This window comes from Plectropomus leopardus, chromosome 16, assembly GCF_008729295.1.
Source record: "Plectropomus leopardus isolate mb chromosome 16, YSFRI_Pleo_2.0, whole genome shotgun sequence".
Classification (NCBI taxonomy): domain Eukaryota; kingdom Metazoa; phylum Chordata; class Actinopteri; order Perciformes; family Serranidae; genus Plectropomus; species Plectropomus leopardus.
This window is the reverse complement of record NC_056478.1, coordinates 4,755,039-4,777,888: the sequence shown is the minus strand read 5'-3', so window position 1 is coordinate 4,777,888 and position 22,850 is coordinate 4,755,039. Positions and strand designations below refer to the sequence as shown.

Below are 22,850 nucleotides of genomic sequence, written 5' to 3'. Positions count from 1 at the left end.
ATCTTCAAATCCACACAACACCATGAGTTCCTATCTGATCTTAATACATGGAAACGTCTTTAATTAACAGGTTTCTACGCCCATTTAGAGACCATTATTGGTTTGATTTTACTGGGATAAACATTTTTTTAATTGCATTTATCTTAGATAACAGCAGAAATGCCAGGTGTTATTAAGATCATAATATCAGCAGCTTTCCAATCAGGTCATTCGGTGTGCCAGTAACAGGGCGTTGGCCACACTGTGCAAACTGACCCACAGGCATGGCACAGACATTTTTATTTTATTTTATTCTTTTTTTTCTGCAAAAGCACCAAAGCAAAATGATTTTTTTAATTTTCATAATGAGCTCTGTAAGACTGTTTTATAACACTGTTGTCTTACACATACTGAACATCAACATGTGAGTGCATTTTAATGTTGTAGGTTGAGGTGGAGCTTATTGTACCTTCATTACACCCTGGGAACTGGCTGTCACTAATCTGATGAGTGACACCTGTGCTTTTGCTGCTTTGACAAGACACAGCGTGTACTATGAAAACTGAAGCTTATTTAAAAACAAATCAAAAAAACAGTGATGTGGTAAAATATGTAACGTGAATGCATGTGAAGAAATTTTTGAAGCACTTGGGCAGGACTTATGTTTTATGTTTTGGCCTAAAGTGTAACTCAATCCCCTAACCACTTTTTAAAATATACATTTTATGATAATTATTTCTAGTAGTGGTAGATGAATTCTTGGAAAAATGCCCAGTAAATTGTAATGTTTTAGCGCCCTCTGCTGTACAAAAACACAATGTACACTGTTGTGTTCTTAGGGATTTTTTTTTGACAATAACGTTATTTTTTGATCTGTGAGAAAAAAAAAAAGTAAAACCCTGATTAATTTTAATCAAAGCCCTTTAAGAGTCTATTCTATTCTAATGCATTAATTTTGATGACAGAAAATAAATGAAATGAGACGCAGCACTCTCACTCATAATTACACCTTTTTTAGACTGGATGCTGAATCTTCAATGCAAGTAACTGAAGTGTAGATCATCACTCTGACTTGATTTTGTAACCTTTGACACATGGACATTTCACCCTTCCTCAGGGTTTATATTGGCAATATTGCAAAAAATAGTACACAGGTGGGGTTGGGATTAAAAGTAACACCGACCAACACAACCAGTCCATCCCAGCAGGGGGAGCCAAAACTTTTCCAGGCACAGACTTGCACACATTAGAGTGCAACAAGTAAGAATACAAATCAAACGTATTGATATGTAGTACACTTGATGAAGAAATATTCACCTTATTTGAAAAAAAGAAAAAGTAAATGAAATCTCCTTATTAATTCCATTACTTTTTTAAAAAAGTACAAAAGTACTAGCATCACAATATACTTAAAGTATCAAAAGTAAATGTAAAGTAAATTTTTCTCAAATTATTATAATGCATACTCTTATTGTGATGGCCCAGCATCAGACGGAGATGTGTATGTAATATTCATTTAATGTGCAAAATAAAAGAATACTTCAGCTTAGGGCTTATGTTTGGGACATGCCCACTTTGTCAATTTAAAAAAAAAGCCTTCTTATGGGCTTTTTAAAAAATCAGATAATTTTGCTCATGGGTTAAATCATTTTAAATGTTCTTTTTATCTTTTTCTGCACTTTTAATTATTTTTAATGGTGATTTTTTTCTTTTATTTAATATTCAATTTTACACTTTATATTATTTTCTTTACTCTTATTGTATATCTCCATCATTTAATATGTTTTATATTTTATTGCTCTGTAAAGCACTTAAAATGTCTTGTGCTGTATGAAATGTGCTATAAAAAAGTTAACCCTTAGGAACCCTTTGAAACCTAAGCAAATTGGCTTTAATTTTTTTTAAACATGAAGCAATGAGGAACTTAACAAGGCATACCCCAAAAATTACTCTGAAATTGGTTAAAAGTTACAAAAAGTTAAATGAATTAATTTAATCAATTAATTAATGAATAATTAAATTAAATCAAATTAAATTAAATTAAAGTAATTAAGAATTAATTATTTTAAGTAGATAAATATTGTTTGTAATGCAATGAAAGTGATGAGAAGTGTTTTTTTGTTTTTTTGGTAAGGTATGACAAAGATGTATGAAGGTGAGCTCTGTGTCAAAGGTACCTCGGACACTTTGACACGGTTACTGCACCGGAGCACTTTGGACTGACGCTCACTAACCGGCAGTAACGTCTCTCCGTGCAGGACCTGAAAAATGTCCGTTTTCGGTGTCATTTTGGGCTGGACCGCTGTTTTTCTGCTGTTTCTGATTTCCGTCTTGTTTCTCGGCTATTGCCTGTATGTCAAACACATTCACATGAAATATGACCACATACCTGGTCCACCGAGAGACAGGTGAGTGCCGCAGGTGTGTGTGCCGCAGGTGTGTGTGACTCTCACGTTGGCTGAAACTAGCTGACACTTTTTTCTGTTTTTCTCCTCGAAGTTTTCTCTTAGGACATTCACCAACGTTTCTGAAGACAATGAAAGACGGCGGAGTTATACACGACAGGTTTCTGGAATGGTAAGTTCAGTGGTGTTTATTTTGAAGAAGGTTAGGGACTGTTCTTTATTTACCAGACGACGGGAGTACTGGGGTGTTTTGTTTTTTTAACCCTCTCTGAAGCTACCAGCATTTGTCCTTGAGCCCCCCTGTGTGAAAATGCATGACCCTTCCCTTCACCATGTTTGATTTTGTTGTATAAAAGTTAAAAGTTGAAATCCTGAAATTAAGAAAAAGCCTTAGTTTTTCACCATTGTCGAGTACAGAAGCCCTAAAAGGACATCTTTCTATGCATTTTATTTTATCCTTTTTCTCTGATGTTTTGTTTTCTTAATCACCAGAAAATTATGTCGTAATCTCATCAAAACAGGCTTAGTTTTTCCGAGATAATGAGATAAATGAATCTTTCATCATGAGAAAACCAGTTTTGTTTTCCCGAAATAACAGGAAAAAAAAACTAATTCTCACCAGAAAACAAGCATCATAATCTCGAGATAACGGCATAAGTAAGTCGTTATCACAAGAAAACGGACAGAAAATCAATGTATAGAAAGATGTCCTTTTAGGGCTTCCGTAGGGTCATGCATGCTGGTTAGCTCATCCAAACTGTTTATTTTTGGGCAAATTTTAAATGAGCCATAGAATAAAGTGATTTTGATAAAGACTGTTTGGTGCACTTTACATGCTTTTCATTCTTCCTCTTCTTGATAATTTTGGCTGTGTTCATACATGTGACACAGATTTTGTATTTTTGTTCAGTTTTGGAATTTTCCTGCAATAAATCTAAAATACACTGTGTAAACAAAACTGTAATATTAATACTGTTAAGTGGAAAAAATACACCATTGAAACCCATTCAAGCTTCTATACAATTTCTGTTTTTATGGTATTTTTGCTATTTTTAAATTAAAGCATAGGTTTCGAAAGCATGTTTTCTTAAAAGTTGGAGGTAAAGTTAAAAAAAAAAGGTTTTCACCACTGTTGTGCATGCTGGTTAGTTCGTGCAAACGGTTTATTTTTGGCCAAATTTTAAATAAGGCATGTAGATTAAGTGACTTTGATGAAATATTACTATTTTTAAGCTCAGATTTGGTTGTCTTTTTTTCTGAAGTGTTTATCATACATACTCTTTCCAAGGACTGTCCACCGGTAATTTTTGTTTTTAAAGTTTCTGGCTATGATAACTGTAATTTTGTCCTTTCTTTTCAGAAAACATGAATACTTTCTTTAAATTTGGTGATAAAATAATTACAAAATAGAACCATTTAAATTTGCCCCAACCAAAAAAAAAATTTAAGTCCCTCCACAGTGCTTAAAAAATCAATTGACATGCTTTCAGCATTTTGCAACACTTCCTTCCCTCTCATAAATAACAAACGGCCCCTAATTGTGACCACTGCACCTTCACTTTAGGTGTATCTATATTACTATACTCTCATTTCAAAGCTATAATTAAGTTTTCTCTTACAGGGCAGAGATTTATGGGCCTGTTTGCAGGCTGAATGTTCTGCATTACGTTTTGATCAGTGTGACCTGCCCAGAGACGACTAAGGTAAACACCAAACTCCACAGTAGTATTTGCATAATCAATCTTTATATAAGCATTGCACAATAGGTTGTGTATGTGCACAGACAGACAGTCATGCTTTGGTAGAAATGTCCCTACTGTGCTTACTGTAGTCCGTTAAAAACGTATATGCATGTGTTCTTAATATGAGCATTAAAAACACCTTGATGTTTTTGTTTTAGGAGATCCTGATGTCCCCAAAGTATCCCAAAGACAAATTCCTTTACAAGAGACTCTTCAACCTGTTTGGTCAAAGGTTCTTTATCAGATTAGCTTTACTGTTCATGCTATATAATACAGATACGGTACCAAGTTGTTTGGCTTTGGAATAATATGCCACTGTATTGTGCTCCCTGTCTCTTTTTAAGGTTCCTCGGTAATGGCCTGGTAACAGCACAGGACCATGAACAGTGGTACAAACAGCGTCGGATCATGGACCCTGCATTCAGCAGCCTGTGAGTGTTTTAATAATCACAAAGAAACAGAAAAGATTATCTGATCAACCTTCAAACTTCTAAAACTTGGACCTCAACATTACTTTACTTGTGCTGCATTCAGACGCCTGTCACAAGTATTTAAACTTTTGTGTGCTGAGGACATTGGTAACCAAAACAAAAACATGGGAAGAAGGCAATTTGGCAAGAAATGTTCCACACATTGCAAGAAACTATTTATTAATGAAAATATAAATATAAAATATTTTTAATAAAGCTATAGGAAAATGTTGCTTTTATTTATCTTAAATATGTATTTAATATTGTTTTTAAAGTAAAAAAAAAATTAAAGCACTTTATTCCGGTCTTTTCCTTGTTCTTTTTTGTTTGTTTTATTACTTTTCAATGTATTTAGTTTTGTTTTTGTTGCTAATTTTGCAGTAATTTACTCTAAGTTGCTCATTACCATGTTTTTGACAAGAAATGCAGCCAGTTTGCACAGGTTTCAAAGGGATGTTCAAATGGATAAACTGTATTTTGGGTTTTTTTTGCAAATATACACTCATTTTCATTTAGATGCCTGCAACACAAAGAAGTTGGGACAGGAGCATGTTTACCATTGTGTTACATCACATCTTCCACTGATTTTTGAAGTTTGGAAAGTGAAATTCTGTCTCACTCTTGTTTGATAGACAACTTCAATCGCCAAACAGTCTTGGGTCTCGGATGTTGAAATCTGTCCTTCATAACTCACCACAGGCCGGACAGTCTAGTACCTGCACTCTTTTACTATGAAGCCATGCTGTTGTAATACAACAGGATGGATCTCTTTGCCTGGCTGGAATAAGAAAAGATGTCTCTGAAAAAGACGTCATCTTGATGGCAGCAAATCATTTCATTCTGTTTTTATTGAAGTTCGACACAGCGTCCCAAATGTTTGGCACTGGGGTTGTATATCCACTGCTTCTAATGTTTGTTAATTCTGTTCAGATTGTGGGTTTCTTTTGCTCTGTTTCTTATGGACAGCATGGTCCATTTGCAAAATTTGAAGCTTTATAGTCGTGTCTATGCTAAAAACTACCATTTTTTCCAGGTATTTGCGAGGTCTGATGGGCACCTTCAATGAAAGGACAGAGAAACTGATGACTAAACTTTCGGATTGTGCCGATAACAAAACAGAGGCCAGAATGCTCGAGCTAGTCAACTTTGTTACCCTCGATGTTATTGCTAAGGTATCGTGCGGTAGATGTTTTATGTCTTCTACTGCAGTATCCCTGATCCAAAGGTTTTTTTCTTGCATGTGACAAAAGTTGATCTAATCAAGTTTTCTTTATAACTGTCAGGTGGCGTTTGGTGTGGATTTAGACCAGCTGGAGGACAGTTCAGTTTTCCCTAAAGCCATCGAAACATGTCTGAAAGGGATGGTGCACTATGTCAGAAACAGCTTTTTTGAGGTTTGACTTCACTGCAAGTTTTTATTTCGACAATATTTTGAACTATATGAAATCTTTAAATCTTGCATTTCCAGTTTAACCCAAAGAACCGAGCATTCATTAAGGAAGTGAGGGAAGCTTGCCGCCTGCTGCGCACAACCGGAGCTCAGTGGATTAATAACAGAAAGACTGCCATGCAAAACGGCAACGACGCCCCCAAGGACATTCTCACTCAGATCATCAAAACAGCTGGCAAAGGTAAAGGCAAAGGCAAAGGTAACGCTCCCTAAAGTTCAGAACTGATGTGATTAGATAAGATAGAAGTTAAACATTCCTGTGTGGTTAAAGTCTTATGCAAGGTACTGAAAATCATTAATTAGTTAGTTACTTCCCTCAAAAGTAAAATAATTACTATACTAAATGAAGGGAAAGTAACTTTTGTGTATCTGCTTCAATTCTGTTATCAATGCAAACATAGCTATGTCATTTCAGTGTCGCTGTGATTGTGTGGGATACGACAATTAGACAATATGTTCATTGCTGTCTTTTATTTTACCCATCAGCTGTGCACTTTTGCTATCTTTTTTTGTCATTTTTAAACAGAGAACAGGTTTTATATTGTGATATTAGGTTATTGAAATGATCAGCTCTCTGGTGATCTCCCTCCAGCTAGCTGCCACATTATTTAGGTTTTTGTAGTAGAAATGAGGAGTTGTTGCGTCGATAACTCGTAATAATATTTCCTTCCTTGTTCTTGCAGAGGAAAACGTTACAAAAGAAGATGAAGAGTTGATGTTGGACAATTTTATGACTTTTTTCATCGCAGGTGAGTCTGTGTTGGTTCTGCTTTGATGAGTGAAATGTTAAAGGGACACTTAACCCTAAATGTTTTATACAGTCAATTTTCCTGTAACCCAGAATGTGAACCATCCAACAGTGTGGGTGTGACTTCTGAAAATATTTGGATTTTATTATAATATTCAAGTAAATGACAGTTACAGTCCTACATTTACTGTGTTTTCAGCTGAACTGTTGTTTTAAAGCCCACTTTTTGTTATAAAGAATATAATCACTGTGTGTTGATGCACATCGGCACCATTTGAAGATAATTTCCTGACATTTTAGGGCAAGAAACCACAGCTAATCAACTGGCTTTTTGCATCATGGAACTTGCAAGACATCCTGATATACTGGAGAAGTAAGACCCAAGAATGCAGTGCAGAACATTTTGATAATGTAGCTTATGAAAGATGGTTTCTTGAGTTGTATTTTGTTTTTCTCAGGGTGAGGACAGAGGTGGATGATGTCATTGGGATGAAACAGGACATCAGTTATGACGATCTGGGGAAGCTGATCTACCTCTCACAGGTAAACATCAGTGTCTGCTCATCTCTTTCACTGTTTTGACTCAACTGACAAATATGTGTATTAAGTACGTGATTTAAAAACGCAATTACAAACAGCAGAAACCGGGAAAGTGTAATGTTGGCAAGACGGAGAAACCTTCAGGGGGTAACAGAGAGGAGCGGCCTGTCTGATCTGTCATTAGATTCGGTGCTAGTCATGGATTGACCACATTCAAACACAGAGAGGTTCATAAGTGTGAATGTGGAGGCTCATGCATGCCTTCACAAACCTTGTGGACATGTGCGTAGGAGGCAAATGTCCATAGCATGCAAAAAAGAGAGAAATCCTGCACACCGAAACATTGTTTACCTAATAACTCTTGGCCTCTTGGCCAGGTCGCTTTTGAAAAAGAGACTTTATATCTCAGTAACAGGGCCGGCTCTACCCAATTTGGTGCCCTAGGCGTCCTAACCCTAACCCGCACCTCCGCACCCAGTAATGACACATCACGTGCTCACACATAATTTAGGAACATGTCACTGTTTATTTATTTGTAATGTTAATATATATATTTTTTTCTAGACAGAAAACACTAAGTGAGGGCGCCAGTGGGCATAGAAAATTATTATTTTATTATTATTTTCCCTCGAGGCCAAGGGGGACTGGCGGCATGGCGGGGCCCCTCCAGCAGATGGCGCCCTAGGCGACCGCCTATATCGCCTACGCCAAGAGCCGGCCCTGCTCAGTAAGCTTTACCTGGTTAAATAAAGGTTAATAAAGGTTTTTGCAAGTAATTGGAAAGTGTGCGGGAATTCTCTCTTTTTTGTATTCCGGGTTTATAAGTGTACTTGGTTCCACAACTTTCTGATTGTATCATCAGATCTGCGGCCGTATGTCTTGGACACTTTACAGCTAAGCTGTAAACTGATCAGCCTCTGGTTGGTGAGGTGGATCAGATGGTGAAGGAGGCTGCTGAACAGACCTGGTTAACCGAAACATGTCGTGAGGGTGAACTGGGAGCGTTTGGCTGAGGGCCCTGTCTGCGAGGTCTTCAACTGCCACCTCCTGAAGAATATTTTGTGCATCCCAGGGGAGGTTGGGGACAGGGTGTCCGAGTGGGCCATGTCAAAGCGTCATTAATGCTGCGGCAACCTAAAAACCTGCTGGTGGTAACCAGCAGTGAAGGCGTCTCTTGAACAGCAGACAGGCAGCGGCTGGCCAGAAAAGAAGCTGCCCTCGCGACCCGGCCCCGGATGATAGGATGAAAGTGGATGGTTGGATGGATTCACAACAGCAGTGAACCTAGGCTATTTCTAAAATACAGTAGAAAAGAAAGTAGAAACACGGCCCAAACTATCAGAAACGTATCAATATTTTTTACTCGCTGGGATGCCAACAAAGCTCTGGCTTCGGGGCACTTTGCAGTGCTTCCACTTCCTGAACCAGACGTTTTCACGTTGATACACTCTTCGGTATGCAGGTTTGGCAATAACTGATTTAACATTAAGTGGTATTGACCTAAAGTTGGTCTTACCACTGGAAAGCGTTACATTTTCAGCTTTTTAATTCTACCCCCACCTTGCATCTCCACGTGGTATTATTGTTGACGCCAATGTTGGGAGGACTAAAGGGATCGCTTTCAGCTTTCCTCAGAGCTTAGCAATTATCCACAGATGAATGATTTACACTCATTTTCACCTGATGATGTCATTTCTACCATATTTGGCATATGGGGAAAATACATGCTATTTCCACTAGGTGCCCTGTTACACTCAACGTTGCTGCAGATCATTGACAATATTCCAGGCTGTGATTATTTTTTTTTTTAAAAAATCTATTTGCATGTATTTATTGAAAATAATTCTTTTTTGGGGTGTTTTTTTCATCTAAAAACTTAGTGGCATCATGACAAAAACCTGGCATTTAAAGGGTTCAAATTCTGAAACTCAATGAATATTTGATATTTATTATAAGGACTGATGTTGGTTAAAAAAAACTAAAGTCAGTGAAAGTAGAAAACCATATTAATGTATAATATCTATAGAAGCTCTATTTTGCGAAGTGCATTTTGTGCGGAGAGCGATACGAGTGTGTGTAGTGTTAAAGTGGGCCCTCATATGTGCACATCACACGGTGACCTCCCCACAGGTGCTGAAAGAGACTCTGAGGATTTACCCGACAGCTCCAGGCACATCTCGTGACGTGCTGGAAGACATCGTCATTGACGGTATCCACATACCAGGAGGAGTGACCTGTTTTGTGAGTAATGAGTGTGTCAGGACCCAAAAAGGTTTCATAGTTAGTGTCTAATTTATTCCATAAAGGACAATGGCACCTGTCACTTTAAAAAAAGAATACATATTATTTTTAAAATACTGACAAAGCATATAAAAATCTGTCAGTGCTCAGTTAATTATTCTGAACTTCAGTTCACCTCCTATGTGTGTGGGAGAATGGAAAAATTCTTCAAGGACCCGCTGAAATTTGATCCAGACAGATTTCACCCAGATGCTCCCAAGTAAGTAGCATCTGATTTTTACAAAATAACCTTTTTTATTTTCAGTCTTAACATGTTAAAACACATGTTCCAGACACAGGAAGGAAAATGGTGTGCAAAAAGTCAAGTGTGTATGTTTCTGTTTTGCAAGGCCGTATTTCTGCTACTACCCCTTCGCCATGGGCCCACGCTCGTGCCTGGGACAGACCTTTGCTCAGGTGGGTGGTGACAGGTAAAATTTAGCATCACATTAAACAACTACACACGTGGTTAACTGGGTGGGTGGTGGGGTGATTCCAGATGGAGGCCAAAGTGGTGATGGCCAAGCTGCTGCAGAGGTTTGACTTCAGCCTCGTGCCGGGACAGACCTTTGACATCGAGGACACCGCCACACTCAGGCCGAGGAGCGGAGTGGTGTGCTCTGTCAGACACAGGAATCACAAAAAATAAATGCTCATACAGAACCATAAAATATAAAAAGATACCATGATGGTCCATGTGGGGAATTTGGGTTGATTAAAATATCGTACTGCCCGCACCTTTGTACTCCTGCCTCAGCCAAAAGCTTCTTAGACATTGTTTTATAAATTTTTATGTCATATTTTGGCCTTTGTAACAAAAGAAGTACCAGTTGTGCTTGATTTAACGATATAAACAGTAAATCCAGTTATGATGATGATTATTATAACTTAACAATAATGAGAATATTGTAAAACAAATTAACCACTTTATGAGTGAATTACAGTAGAAGTTAAATCTTGCAGGAACTAAACCTTTACCTCATGTAACTGCTCGTTTTGCACTTCAATAAACTCATGTTTAATTCAGTGCCGGACAATCTGATTTTATTTCATGCTCAGTTTGCTGTGCAGGAATTTTTTTTTTTTACTGTTACTGACAATGTCCACAGGAGGGCGCTGTGAGCTTGCAAAGAAATGTCAGAGCACCTGTTACAGTATAATTACCAGAGAATTAATGCTCTTAAAAAGTTGTGATTTCTGAACCAAGCAAAAACCAACCAAAAGACTTGACACTAAACTCTTAAAGGCAAAAAAAAGGTGTAAGTGCACTCAATATTTTTTTCCTGTAAATGTCAAACTGTTGATCAGTAAGTATATTATTACACACATGTTTACGAAGTTTAAATGCTATAGTAAGTAATAGGAATAGCAGTAGTAGTTCAGTTAATATGGTATTTAACTTCTGCACCTCTGGTTTTCACCAGTGGATATATATATTAGTTAATCGCTTTTTCGGGAGTTCGGGATTTTTTTATTTTGAAAAGTTATATATATATATAAAAATTACATCAGTACAAAACGGCTGAAGACAACTTAATTATGCCATCTATCTTTTTTTTATTTGGAAGTAAACACATTTTAAAAAGTAGCTTTTACTGATTAAAGTCAAACAATTAAAGTCTCTGAATATTAAAAAGCTAAACATATACAACAGGAAACTCTTAAATGTGTGTATTTGTTTTTGTAAGAAAACATGTCTTCCTGAGCAGCCGTTGTGAGGGCTCGGTGTTTTTGGGAATAATGTTTTTGTGTTTTGTGGCGTGAGCAGGTCTGCTGCTCCTTTAAGAGGGCTGAGCCTGAGCGCTGCTCACCTACCTGCTGCCCGCTCCTGTCCCACGTCTTGATTGGCCGTCTTGACCGAAATCCTCTTGAATGATTTCAAACCCGAGTGTTTGGACAAGAAGGAGGGGGGTCCTCTGCTAATTCCGAGCAGGCTGAGTGGAGAGGCTTCAATCCTCCGTCCACCGACACACACCGCCTCAGCAAAGAGGCTTACCGAGGAGCGCTGCTGACGGGAAACCGCGTCCAAAGAGAGCACCGCCGGTAAAAAAAAAGTGGACTGCCGTGTTCACGCGCATTTCACCTTTTTTTGCTCCAGTTTGAGCAAAGATTTAAATTTGCCGTGTTTTGTGTTTACTATCGTTTGCATGGAGCGATGTCCAGCGGAGACGGTGCACACTGCGATGGGACGCGGTGTGTCGTGCTGACGGGACCTGATTGAAAATCACCGGTGATCGATTTAAAATCATGCGTTTCCGTTATTGATGGCACGTGAGTACTATCATCGGTCGTTTCCTAAATTCAGGAGGGATTTTCCTTTAAAAGATTAGCGAGGGTATTCGGTTCATGCACGGGTTGCCATAGCATCACATTAATATTTTCTTTTTCATGATCGGCCTGTTGAAGAGGAGCGCATAACGATACTTTGACATTCCGGACAATGTGTTTTAACACGATTCCGCAGCTGAGGCTTGGTTGAATTACTTTTGACAGTTTATTCGAAGCCTCCGTTTTTACGCGAACTGATAATACAACACAGAAATGGCTAAAAATCCGTCCGAGGGACCGAAGGATGACCTGAGCCAGCTGACGGAAGAGGAGATGCTGCGGTGCAGCAAAGAGGAGCTGGTCCGGAGATTACGGAGGGTTGACAGCGAGAAAATGAACTTGATGATCGAGCATGGCAACATGATGAAAGACATCAACCGGCGGCTGCAGGTGCACCTGCACGAGATCCGGAGCCTGAAGGAGATCAACCAGAAGCTGCAGGACGACAACCACGAGCTCCGGGAGCTCTGCTGCTTCCTGGACGACGACCGGCAGAAGGGTAAGAAGCTGTCCCGGGAGTGGCAGCGCTTCGGCCGCTACACCGCCAGCGCCATGTGGAAGGAGGTGGGCACCTACATGATGAAGCTGAAGGAGCTGGAGGCCAACCAGGACACCGTGCTGAGGGAGAACTCTGAGCTGAAGGAGATCATCCTCATGCTGGACGAGGAGAGGAACGGAGCCGGGTCCAGGAGCTCCATAGACAGTCAGTCCAGTTTAACCAACCTGAACGGGGGCACCGGCACGGTCAGGGATGTTGGAGACGGGAGTAGCACGTCCAGCACAGGTAGTGCAGGTAGCCCCGATCACCACAATCACAACCACAACCACATACACAAGCCCGCCTCAGAGAACAGTAAGCTGGGCACCACCATGAGGAGGTCCATGGATGACCTGTCAGCGCCACACCATCACAGGAGCATCCCCAATGGACTCAATGGTGAGTACAAACCGAAACTACACCTGTAGACACACCGGGTATAATCTGAAGGCAGACTTAAAGGGGAACTTAAGTATTTTCTAACGTGGACCCTATTTTCCATGTTTTTGTGACTATGTGACTTATTGGAGCAAGAATTTTAGTCAAGTATTAAGCACAAAACAAGCTGCAGTCTCACCAGTTTGGGCAATCATGCACAGCAGGCCTGATTCCAGACTGCTTTGAATGGAGGGGCAGTAAAAGAGATGTTGGTGGGTAATGTAAGTTATTCTTTAGGTGATTATGCTGAACTGTTATATGTTTTTCCAAAACTTTTTGACAAACAAGCTCAATTTTGTGCCTTTTTATGCACTATGGCAGTGACTCAACTTCTGTCCCCTTATTGGGTGTCAGGTGGCCCCCCAACCATTTACTTATTCACTATAATGTGATTCACACTGGGAATTGTTTTTGTCCTTTTAGTATACAGACGGTGCCAGCATAACAATCGAGCTTGTTTATCAAAAAATGACCAGTGGAGGATCCCCCACACCTCCCGACTGAGGTCCTAGCTAAGCCAACTAATGTCCTAAAATCCTAGAAATGTTCTTAAGTCAAGGAAACATCCTAAAATTGGAGAAATGTGCTAAATCTTAGAAATGTCAAGATGACGTTGGCATGAGACATTTGCAAGAAGTTGAATTTTGGCTACGTAATAACGCAACATTTATAACCATCCATCCATTTTCATCCGCTTATCCAATGCCCACGTAAAACCGTCAAAATATCAATGTCATCTGTCGTCAGTGCTCCACATCAGTTGATGTTGGCCTTTCACGACATCCTGATATTGAATTTTGGTCACCGAATGTCACAACCCAAATTCAACCGAATATAAATCAATCAAACAGGCTCTATTTCAATAACGCTTTTCATACAACGAAACTGAAACACAAAGTGCTTCATTCAATAAAACCCCTCCTCTTCCTCCCCACATTCACACTGATTAAGTAAAGCACTGAAATAAGAGTACCCGTTAAAACCAGGGACTGAGGAAACACCACAGGCAGGATGAAACCTAGAGACAGAAAGATAGAAATAATTAAAAGAATAAATAACAACAACAATATTAAGAATAATACTGAATAAATAAGTAAATTACTCTAAACTGTAGCTAAGGGGTAAACAAAAGAATAACAGCACAAAGTAGAATAATAAATGAATGTTAAAAATAATAATAATGATATATCATCACAGTAAGTAAAAATAACACAACAGACCATCTAGTAAAACAGACTAAAATGTATAATAAATAGGTGAAGTTCAATTACAAGCCAGACTACAAAGCTAGGTCTTGAGTTTGTTTTTTAAAAAAATCAAACAAATATCGAAGTTGGAGAGACGTTGGGTGCATTGCAGCCTTTTTAGCTGCTGCCAACAGCAGCTGTCTCCTCAGTACTTGACCAGTTTTTAACATTTTTGTCTCCATTTGTCAATTACACAAAAAACATAGGAAATTATTTTGAAAAATACTGTTTTTCTTTATCACAGAAATTTCAGTGTCCAACCAATAAGGCCTAACATAGGTGAAATGGCACTTTTGATTTTATTTTTTATCTTTGTAGCCAAAAGTTACACCTGAGAGAACTAAAGAAACACGAGTTACTGACCTGTTGACGCCTTGTAACTTTATTTTATTATGACTCAGTTTTATTGTGCTTCTGTGTGGTTGAGCTCTCAAAAGACACATCTGTATTCCTCTTCTTCGTCCTCGGGGATAATACAGTCAGGGAGTGTTGCACGTGATTGCACTGACAACATATGCTGATCAAAATTGCTGTGAAGGATTAACATGGGGGGGCGGGTGGGGGTCTTGGCTTAACCTCACTGTAAAGTCTTGATTGGGGTGATTATAACACACACACATATGCACACACAGCATCCTTAAGTGGCCCTTTCAGTCCCACGCTGCCCCGTCATTTGAGTCTGCGCTGATTTAGGTCACTGCACTCGTGGTCCTTAAGGAAGAGGACTTATCTTAATAGCTTTCAAAGGGGGCGGGAGCTCCGGCAAATTGATTTTTTTGGGGTCGTTCGCTGATTATCATTGTTGCCTTTTTGGTTGTGGAAGAGCACTCTTGTCTGCTTAGGGCCCATTTGAAATGCATGGCGTGGGACCAGAAATCAATGTCCCTGTGTTAAGACCTAAATACACGGCTGAAAGCTTCGAGCCGGGATGAAAATGCCCTGATGGAACAGGAGGACACTAAGCCTCGTTTAGCGAGCACATGGGCTGATAACTCGCCATGATCTGTTTGGCAAGGAGAGTAAATTCTGTTTCATGGGAAAGGAAAAAAAAATCTCCCATCCAGTTGAGTCTAAGGATGCACGATATGGATTTTTTTTTCAGCCGATAACTGATAATTACCTGCTTCTCATGGCCAATTATTTAAGATTTCTGTATTTGAAACTTTATAACATGCAGTTTATGCACACCTGAGAGGAAGAAACACTGAGACGTAGTTATTTACAGATGGATGATTTCTATTCTGACCCACTAAATCTAACTGACTATTGTTAAAACAACAAAAACAAAAGGTTAATAATGAGTTTAACAACAGAGTTGAGTGTTTTTGGATGTGACTCAGTTAGTCTGAGACCGTTTACAGGCTTTTATTGAATGTGACTCGCTGCTGCTGCGATAGCTCGTACTAACGCTCCGGAGACGGTCCCTAAACGCTACATCTCACCCGTTTAACAGCAGCAAGAAGTTTGCTGATCTGCTGGGGAGTTTCGAAATGTGAAAGACGAGCACACCGGTGACCATATGTTTGACTCTCTAGTCAGCTTATTGTTCCCTTTTCTTTGTACCATAAAACTTAAGTTGATAGCTCGGGCAATTATTCGCTTAAATCACTTAATTCAACAGGCTTATATTTGGGACAGGTGGCTGTGTCGGACAAGCTTTTATTAACTTTCACACAAAACTTTTGCTCTGCAAAGATGGAAAAACAACCAAATAGTTTATTTGAAGCTCTTTTGTTGCGTCTGTTCTGTTTACTGCGCTGGTGTTACTGTCTTTTTAGGTGCTCATGGTTCAGTGAAATGAAACGAATGATTGATTTTTGTAGAGAATCTTACCAAGCTAACCATGTGTATTTGCATATCCAAGTTGACAGAAGTTTAAACATGTAAACCTGTATTTGTATACACGATCTAAGCAGCTAGAAGAAGAACTTCTATAAAAATCAGCTGCATGGCAAACAGATCAGGCCTCCAAATGAGACAGGCGTTTATTCGTCAAAATGTGTAGCTACAACAGAATAGTAAAAGGCACTGGGCCTCTTATTAGGGCTAGGCTTACATTTGAAGTTTTACAGTATTTATTCGTGGCTCACAGGCCAAATTTAAAGGTGTACTGTTTAAGGGCTGTTGACTTCTGGTCAGCTAGTCAATTGGTTAGCTGATAATCTCTTGTCTGACTAAATTCTCATTGGTCAGATAATCGGTAGTGATACTGAAATAAGGCTGTTTGTCCACCAAAGCGTTCCTGTTCCCACCTGGAAACACCAGCTATTGTTGTCCAGCGCTTGTATTTGTCCTCTGTGACGGCTGGTTTTTTTTTTTGTATTTGTCCCATACCTTCTGTACTGTGATTGGATGCCTGGTGTCAGTGACAAGTGCAGTGTTTTGCCCAAAATGTAAAAAAAACCAAACATTTTTAACAGGAAAATAAAACTGACAAATAATCACAGTAGACATTTAACATTAGTAACGTCACATTGTATAAGACACTGTCAAATGAACTACTGTAGTCACCAGTATGTCAGATTTTTCTCATGAGTTCTCGTTAGTGGTGAGATGGACTCGTGCATGCCGCTCAGGTGGAAAAGCTTCACAGTATCGCTTTATTTTCAAATATTACATTTGAGATTGCACGTATTTTTCAGTCGAGGCATTCCACCTGTCTGAACACTGAGTTTATTTGCTGTGGTTAAAGTGTTAATGTCCGGCCCTTTGACAGGAAACAAAGCGCTTTTATGGACAAACAATGCTATCAGGTAGAGCACACTCAGTGCACTGTGGTCATTTATCTAATCCAGAGATAACGTGGATTTTTTGCCTCCACTGAGCAATTAATAGGTTTACGAGTAATTAAAATTTCACTCAACCAAGATCTTCTCGTTTGATTACAGCTCTAGTACCGACATCACTGTATCGGCATGTGGAGACGCTGTCCTTATATCAGTCAGTGACAGAGATCTGGCTTTGTGTTATCGGGCTTCGTTTTCATTATCGGAGTAATACACTATAATATAGATTTTCCATCACTGGCCGATATTTTTTCAGCCTGATTTATATCAGCAGCAGGCATTAATATCAAAGCAAGCAGCTTCACACAGGTCGCATCGTTGTCCGTCGGACACTCCCGGACATTGTGGACTGTGAAAACCCTGAAGGTAACAAATCCAAAAGGATGCTAACAAGCATGAGTGAGATCCGAGGGAGCCCTTTAATCCGGAAACACTCGCCAACACATGCATTTTTTGGGCGATGTTTGGCTGCCGTTACGTAACATCATCATTGTGTCTGCAGCGGCCCAGCACCTCGCTGTAAGCCACTGTTTCGCCTGATGTGTGTGACATTGTGTGCCCCTGAGGCTCTGTGTGCTCATCACTGACAATAATGCACACACTCACACACTCACTCACACACACACACACACACACACACAGTGACACGCCAGCATGGGAAAGACCTGCTTCACGTTGGAGAAGGTTTATGATGTCACTGGTAATGAGATCGATGCTATCTTGTCCTAAACAAGGCTGAACGTCGTAGATCTTTCTGGCTTTTAATTGCGGAAAAAAACAGAGCTGTTGACATTGCCTGAGATGTCAATCAATAAAAACAACAAAGCAATACTACATTGATCCTAATCTGCTGTTACATAACTTATACTGTACCCACAAGTGTCTTTTCTAAATGAATAATCCGCATAGTAAATAGAGATTGAATTGCTCGCAGGTTGAGTCTGGTAAGAAAATTCTTCACCAGCACAGATTTTACTCGATCGGCTGCCTGAAATCCGAGCGCAGTGACCATGTTGTGAGGTCAGATGTGGCCGCGGTGTGAGGTCTGCAGAGTGGCTTTATTAGTGCTGTCCAAATGCCAGTGGCTCCCCCTGGGCATTTAGGAGACAAGCTCGAGGATTGCTGCTCAAGTGCTAAATGAACAGCATCTGTCCGGTTGCCAGACACACACAGACGGGAGGAAGAAGAAGAGGAGGAGGAGGAGGAGGAGGATGAATGTGTTTGGCGTCCCGGGAGTGAAACTGACCAGTTGGTCGAGCTAGAGGCTTCTGTTTCATACATTTTCAGTCAATTTTTATTCATTTGGCAAATGTAAAATCTCAAAGTCTGTCTCTTTTGAGGCACTGGCAGAGGAGTGCATGAAAGGGGGCCCAGGAGAGGGCCCTCAATGGGTCTCGGTGGTGTTGGGGGAGTGGCTGAATGGCGGTAAAGGGTTGGCTGGGAAGCTCAGGGGGGTGGAGTGGTGGAGGACTGTTGGGGGGCATATTGAGCTCAAAGGAGGTTGGGTTTCGGAGGCATCCTGCTGTCTGCTTAATTGAATTCCTTGTGCGTTGACACGGCTGAACCCCCCCCCCACACTCCTCCTCCTCTGGGGGTGCAGGCAGTGTGTGTGTGTGCATGTTTACTTGGACTGGGTGTGTGTTGTAATGTGTGCAGAAGGAATAAAAAAAAGAAAGAACAGCAGGGGACCCGTTGAGCACTGCTGTGTTTCATAACCTTTAATAGTGACTTCTATTTCCAGACTTCTTCACTTTTGGTGGTCTGGAGCCCCGTTCCTAAAGAGCGGCTGAAATATGACGCTGTCACGGAGAGCTTGCATTAGGCTCCCTGCAGTGGCAAACACACTGAGTTTAGCCGTGTGAGATTAAGACAGAGCGGCAAAGCGAGACGTTAAAGTGCTGCTTTGACATTGTCCAGATGAACTGATGAAGATCTTCTCTGCAATAATGCTTGTTGACCTTTAACAGACGCTCACACACTCTCCTGGCCTTTTCGCTGCTAAACGGCTTCAAGACAGGGACAGTGTCTCCAAATCTGCAGATGAAGCGACTGTAAACAAAAAAGAGTGGGAGAAATGATCAGACTCAGGCTCAACATATTTTGCTAGTTTTACAACAGTTTCAAGGGACAGTGTTGCAGCTAGTGTTGTTTTATTTAAAGGGGAACTCTTTTTTTAACCCATTGCAAACAGGCTGCAGTGTAGCCATTCAGGGCAGGTGCGCCCCGTCATGTTACATAAATTAAAAGTGCTTATTTTTGCCACTGACAAGCTTAAAGTGTTATTATAATAGTCTGACAAAATTATGAAAAGGACACCCACAGAGAAATAAAGTTTTCCAGTCTCGTGAGCGGTGACTTGTTGCAGGAGAAAAAAGGTGGAAAGGGGAGTCAAAGTTGGAAAGAAGACTCCAGGTTATAGTTTGTTGTGTTGGAGTACTGAAAGTGTGTTTTACTCAAACACCCTTTGTCCATCAAAATTAGCACATGCACATGCACAGTATTGCATATATTTAGGCAATAGACTCCTTTTTGTTCTTTCTCGTGTGTCATGTTCGCTGTCTTGGATGGACCAAAAAAACAGCGAGCAGCACGAAGGCCAGTGAAAATGTTGCAGAGGTTTCCTCTTTTTTGTATCTCTTAGCTATTCAGTTCCCCCTTCAAATCAGTGCAGACTAATTTCGAACGACGTTTGAGCGCTGCCTGTACGGATATGGATGGTATTTTGTGGTGGCCCATCATTCGATACTAGAAGACGTTGTTGAAAATGGGTTGAAAATGACCTACATTCCCTTAAGTGTTGTAGAAAATTGTCTAAGCCCATGCAAACTGACTCATTTGAGCCAGAGGTATAATAAACTGATGCCATGTGGCTTCAGTCACTCAGTGAAAGTTATGTGAGTGAGGTCATTGCATGAACACGAACTGGCACATACAGGCTAATGCAAGGAAATAAAACACTGATTTAGTAAATGGGTTTTGTTACGGCTGTGCAGGGACAACTGGGGCACATTTCTGCAGCCACAGTGACTTTATCCCGGTGTGTGTTTGTTTTTCCACGTGTGTGCCAGATGATCATTCAGCCTCGACTTCTGTTGACTGTTGGAGTCGGACCTTCCTCGTATTTCCCTCTCTTCTTCCATGCCGTCACACTTTAAACCAGGGACATTCAACTTGCTGTGCTTGGGGGGCAGCAGCCTCATTCGTGTTTTTAGGACTTTAGGATGTTTCTAGGTTTTAAGAATGTTTCTATGACTTTTAATTCCCCACGACCTTTCTCAGATTTTAGAACATTTTTAGGATTTTAGGACATTTCTTGGATTTTATGACTTTTCTCAGTTTATAGGACGTTCCTAGGGTTTTTGGACAGTAGGGGCTTAGCTAGGACCTGTATCGGTGGGTGCGGGGATCCTCCACTGGCCCATTTTTTGATAAACAAGCTCTACTTTGATTCTGTTTGATGCACTCTGACATCTTATGTATATACTAAACAAAAACAATCCCCAGTTTGAATCACTTGATTTTAATAGCGAATTACAAAATGGGTGGGGGGCCAGATTTGGCCCGCGAGCCGTTAGTTGAATATCGCAGCATTAAGCTGCCTTGACAGCGCTATCGAATCCAAAATAGATGAACGTATTGCTTTATTAGCTGTGTTGCACCATCCACTTTTAATTAGCTGTTAAGGTATAAATTATTGAACATAATGGTGCACACAACCCTGAGAACAAAACGCCAAGGGGCGAGGAAACGGCACGGTATAGAGGAAAACAGAAAAAAGCACCAGCAGCTTTGGTTATTGGCTGGTGCTGGTTCGTCTCGGCTGGCTGGCGTGATAGTGGTTAGCTCCCCAGCGTCAGTAAATCTGCAGCTAGCCCTGTGAGTTGTCTCTGAGTCTGTCACTCCATTCAGCTGCGTGGGCTCTCAGAAACCAGTCGGGTCGGTTAGTGATTCACTGTGGATTAAGTCTCATTAGAGCTTCAGGACAATGCATTGATTTAAATTCGATTTATTTGTTGTTTCGCAGGAGGCTGCGTGCACCGGCCTGCTGCATTTGTAGTCGTGCCTCTCTGTGTTGAGTCACTCTGAGTCACCCTGTAAACCAAATTAGGTTTAAATCAGCCCTAATTTTACTGACTGAGAAGTTATAAAATTGTGTTTTAAACTTAGGTCTGTATGTGTGTGTGTGTGTGTGTGTGTGTGTGTGTGTGTGTGTGTGTGTGTGTGTGTGTGTGTGTGAATATATGAGGTGCCACAGTGAGTGTGACCTCGTACCCTCTCTGATTTAGAGGCTTTTTTCTCTGTCTCGCTCTCTTTTCAGTTTCCTTTTCTTTTACCCTTGGGGAGTGACGTGACCTAAAAGCTCACAATGGGACTGTAGAACCAGCCCTCCCAGTTAGCCACCAGTGCGTGCGTGTGTGTGTGTGTGTGTGTGTGTGTGTGTTTCGTTATGATCTCCACACTTGTGTGACTGAGGCATTTGGTCGTTTTCCCTGAGGTAAATCATCAATGAGCTTTTATAGTCCGATCAATGGCTTTCTTCAGAGTACACGGTCACTTTTTATGAGAAAAAAAAGTCTTATTGAATCAAAGTTTATTTTGCTTAAATCATTGCAAACTCTGATTCCTTCAGAGAATCAGTCAGGCTGTGTGTTTTTTTTAAATAAACATCAATCAGTCAACAGTGAGTCGAAGTGAGCCTTGGTGTGTGAGCTCCTTTTTATTTCAAATGAAAACGGAGGATCAACAACACAATGGTGTTTTCCTCTCTGCGGTGGTTTCAAGTCATTGTGTGGCGTGTCTGCTCCGCGCTAAAAAAAGTCAGCGTCTGAGTAGGAATAGGATGTTTCTGTCGCTGATATCCTGTTTGTCCGGAGTCACATTCATGTTTTTCTGCTCCAAGAAACTGACTTGTTTTTGCTGCCTCACCCAACTGTGCTTTTCTCCGAAAGGGCAACAAGTTGCATGATGGTGATTATTATAATTAAGAAAATGAATGTGATTGCAGTGGGTCAGGTTAAAACATGCAGTAGAGATTGTTGATACTCTTCCAAAAGGAAATGCTGACATATGATGTTCTGATGATGCAATACTTCTCCTGCAAAATGACCATTTGTAAAACAATTAATCCACGGTGAACGAAGAATCCAAAAAAAGGCAAAATTCTTCTTGAATTGAAGTAAAAGGCATTTAACCGTGGCAAAACTTTATCAACAAACTCTCACACAACTCATGCAGTAAAATGAGAGCGTCATTTACTCAGTCATATGCTCAGTGCCTCCCAAACACATGCATTTTCTCTAAAGTATAACAATGTAAAACACTTCAGTACAAACAGTCTTGTGCACAAACGAGTATTGTGCATGGTCCTGTGTTTGAAGTCTGTTCAAGGCAGACCCCCTGGAAGTGCACTGGGCTTTATTTTCACTTTTTGGGGCCAAACAGTGGGCCCAAAAAGACTTTTCCCATGGACCTGCATTAGGAAAGAGGCATCAGTAAATCAGAGAATTACATATTTTTGAGCGTCACACCAAGAAATTGATCCATTTGGTCCAAAAACATTTTAAAAAGTTTAGAAAGACCTGCAGGACTGATTCATTTCAAAGTCTCCAGCACGCCGACTCTTTTGCTCCAATAATGCTAAAGCAACACCAACCATCCAGGTAATTTTATAGCAGCAGCTGAACATTTTTGGCAACTTTTAATAGAAATGAAGGGGTTCCTGCCTCCAATACTGTATCCAGGTCTCTCTTGTATTGTTTTAGTGAAAATGCATGTGTTTGGGATAAATGAGAGAAATGAGATTTGGATTATACTGCACGAGTTGTGGGAGAGTTTGTATAAGTTCTGCTGTTGTTAAACACAGAAACTTAACTTGAATATGTGAAGAATGTTTTGCCTT

At 40.3% G+C, this 22,850-nt stretch overlaps 2 protein-coding genes across 5 annotated transcripts in view; both read left to right on the top strand.

Moving 5' to 3' along the window:
• The first annotated feature begins 2,188 nt into the window (after window positions 1-2,188).
• Window positions 2,189-10,640, top strand: LOC121955367 (cholesterol 24-hydroxylase-like). Its single transcript, XM_042503291.1, has 15 exons — window positions 2,189-2,387; window positions 2,479-2,556; window positions 4,006-4,087; window positions 4,285-4,358; window positions 4,471-4,557; window positions 5,630-5,768; window positions 5,880-5,990; window positions 6,065-6,227; window positions 6,730-6,795; window positions 7,095-7,167; window positions 7,253-7,337; window positions 9,465-9,575; window positions 9,746-9,834; window positions 9,965-10,031; window positions 10,114-10,640. The coding sequence occupies exons 1-15, from the start codon at window positions 2,248-2,250 to the stop codon at window positions 10,261-10,263; spliced, it is 1,515 nt and encodes a 504-aa protein (XP_042359225.1). The 5' UTR covers window positions 2,189-2,247; the 3' UTR covers window positions 10,264-10,640.
• Window positions 10,641-11,628: 988 nt separating this feature from the next.
• The window catches only part of ccdc85cb (coiled-coil domain containing 85C, b), a 58,172-nt gene continuing 46,950 nt past the window's right edge, over window positions 11,629-22,850 (top strand). For all 4 annotated transcript variants that reach the window (XM_042503295.1, XM_042503294.1, XM_042503293.1 and 1 more), the window contains exon 1: window positions 11,629-12,879. In XM_042503295.1, coding sequence (XP_042359229.1) covers window positions 12,156-12,879 — 724 coding nt within the window. In that variant the 5' untranslated portion in view covers window positions 11,629-12,155. The remainder of the gene's footprint in view (window positions 12,880-22,850) is intronic.

What these genes read in the sequence shown, in the direction of transcription:
- LOC121955367 (XM_042503291.1), top strand. Translation starts at nt 2,248, where the DNA reads ATGTCCGTTTTCGGTGTCATTTTGGGCTGGACCGCTGTTTTTCTGCTG. An exon ending in CCTGGTCCACCGAGAGACAG is followed by an intron (nt 2,388 to 2,478) that starts GTGAGTGCCGCA and finishes TTCTCCTCGAAG; the next exon opens with TTTTCTCTTAGGACATTCAC. An exon ending in TGGGACAGACCTTTGCTCAG is followed by an intron (nt 10,032 to 10,113) that starts GTGGGTGGTGAC and finishes GGGTGATTCCAG; the next exon opens with ATGGAGGCCAAAGTGGTGAT.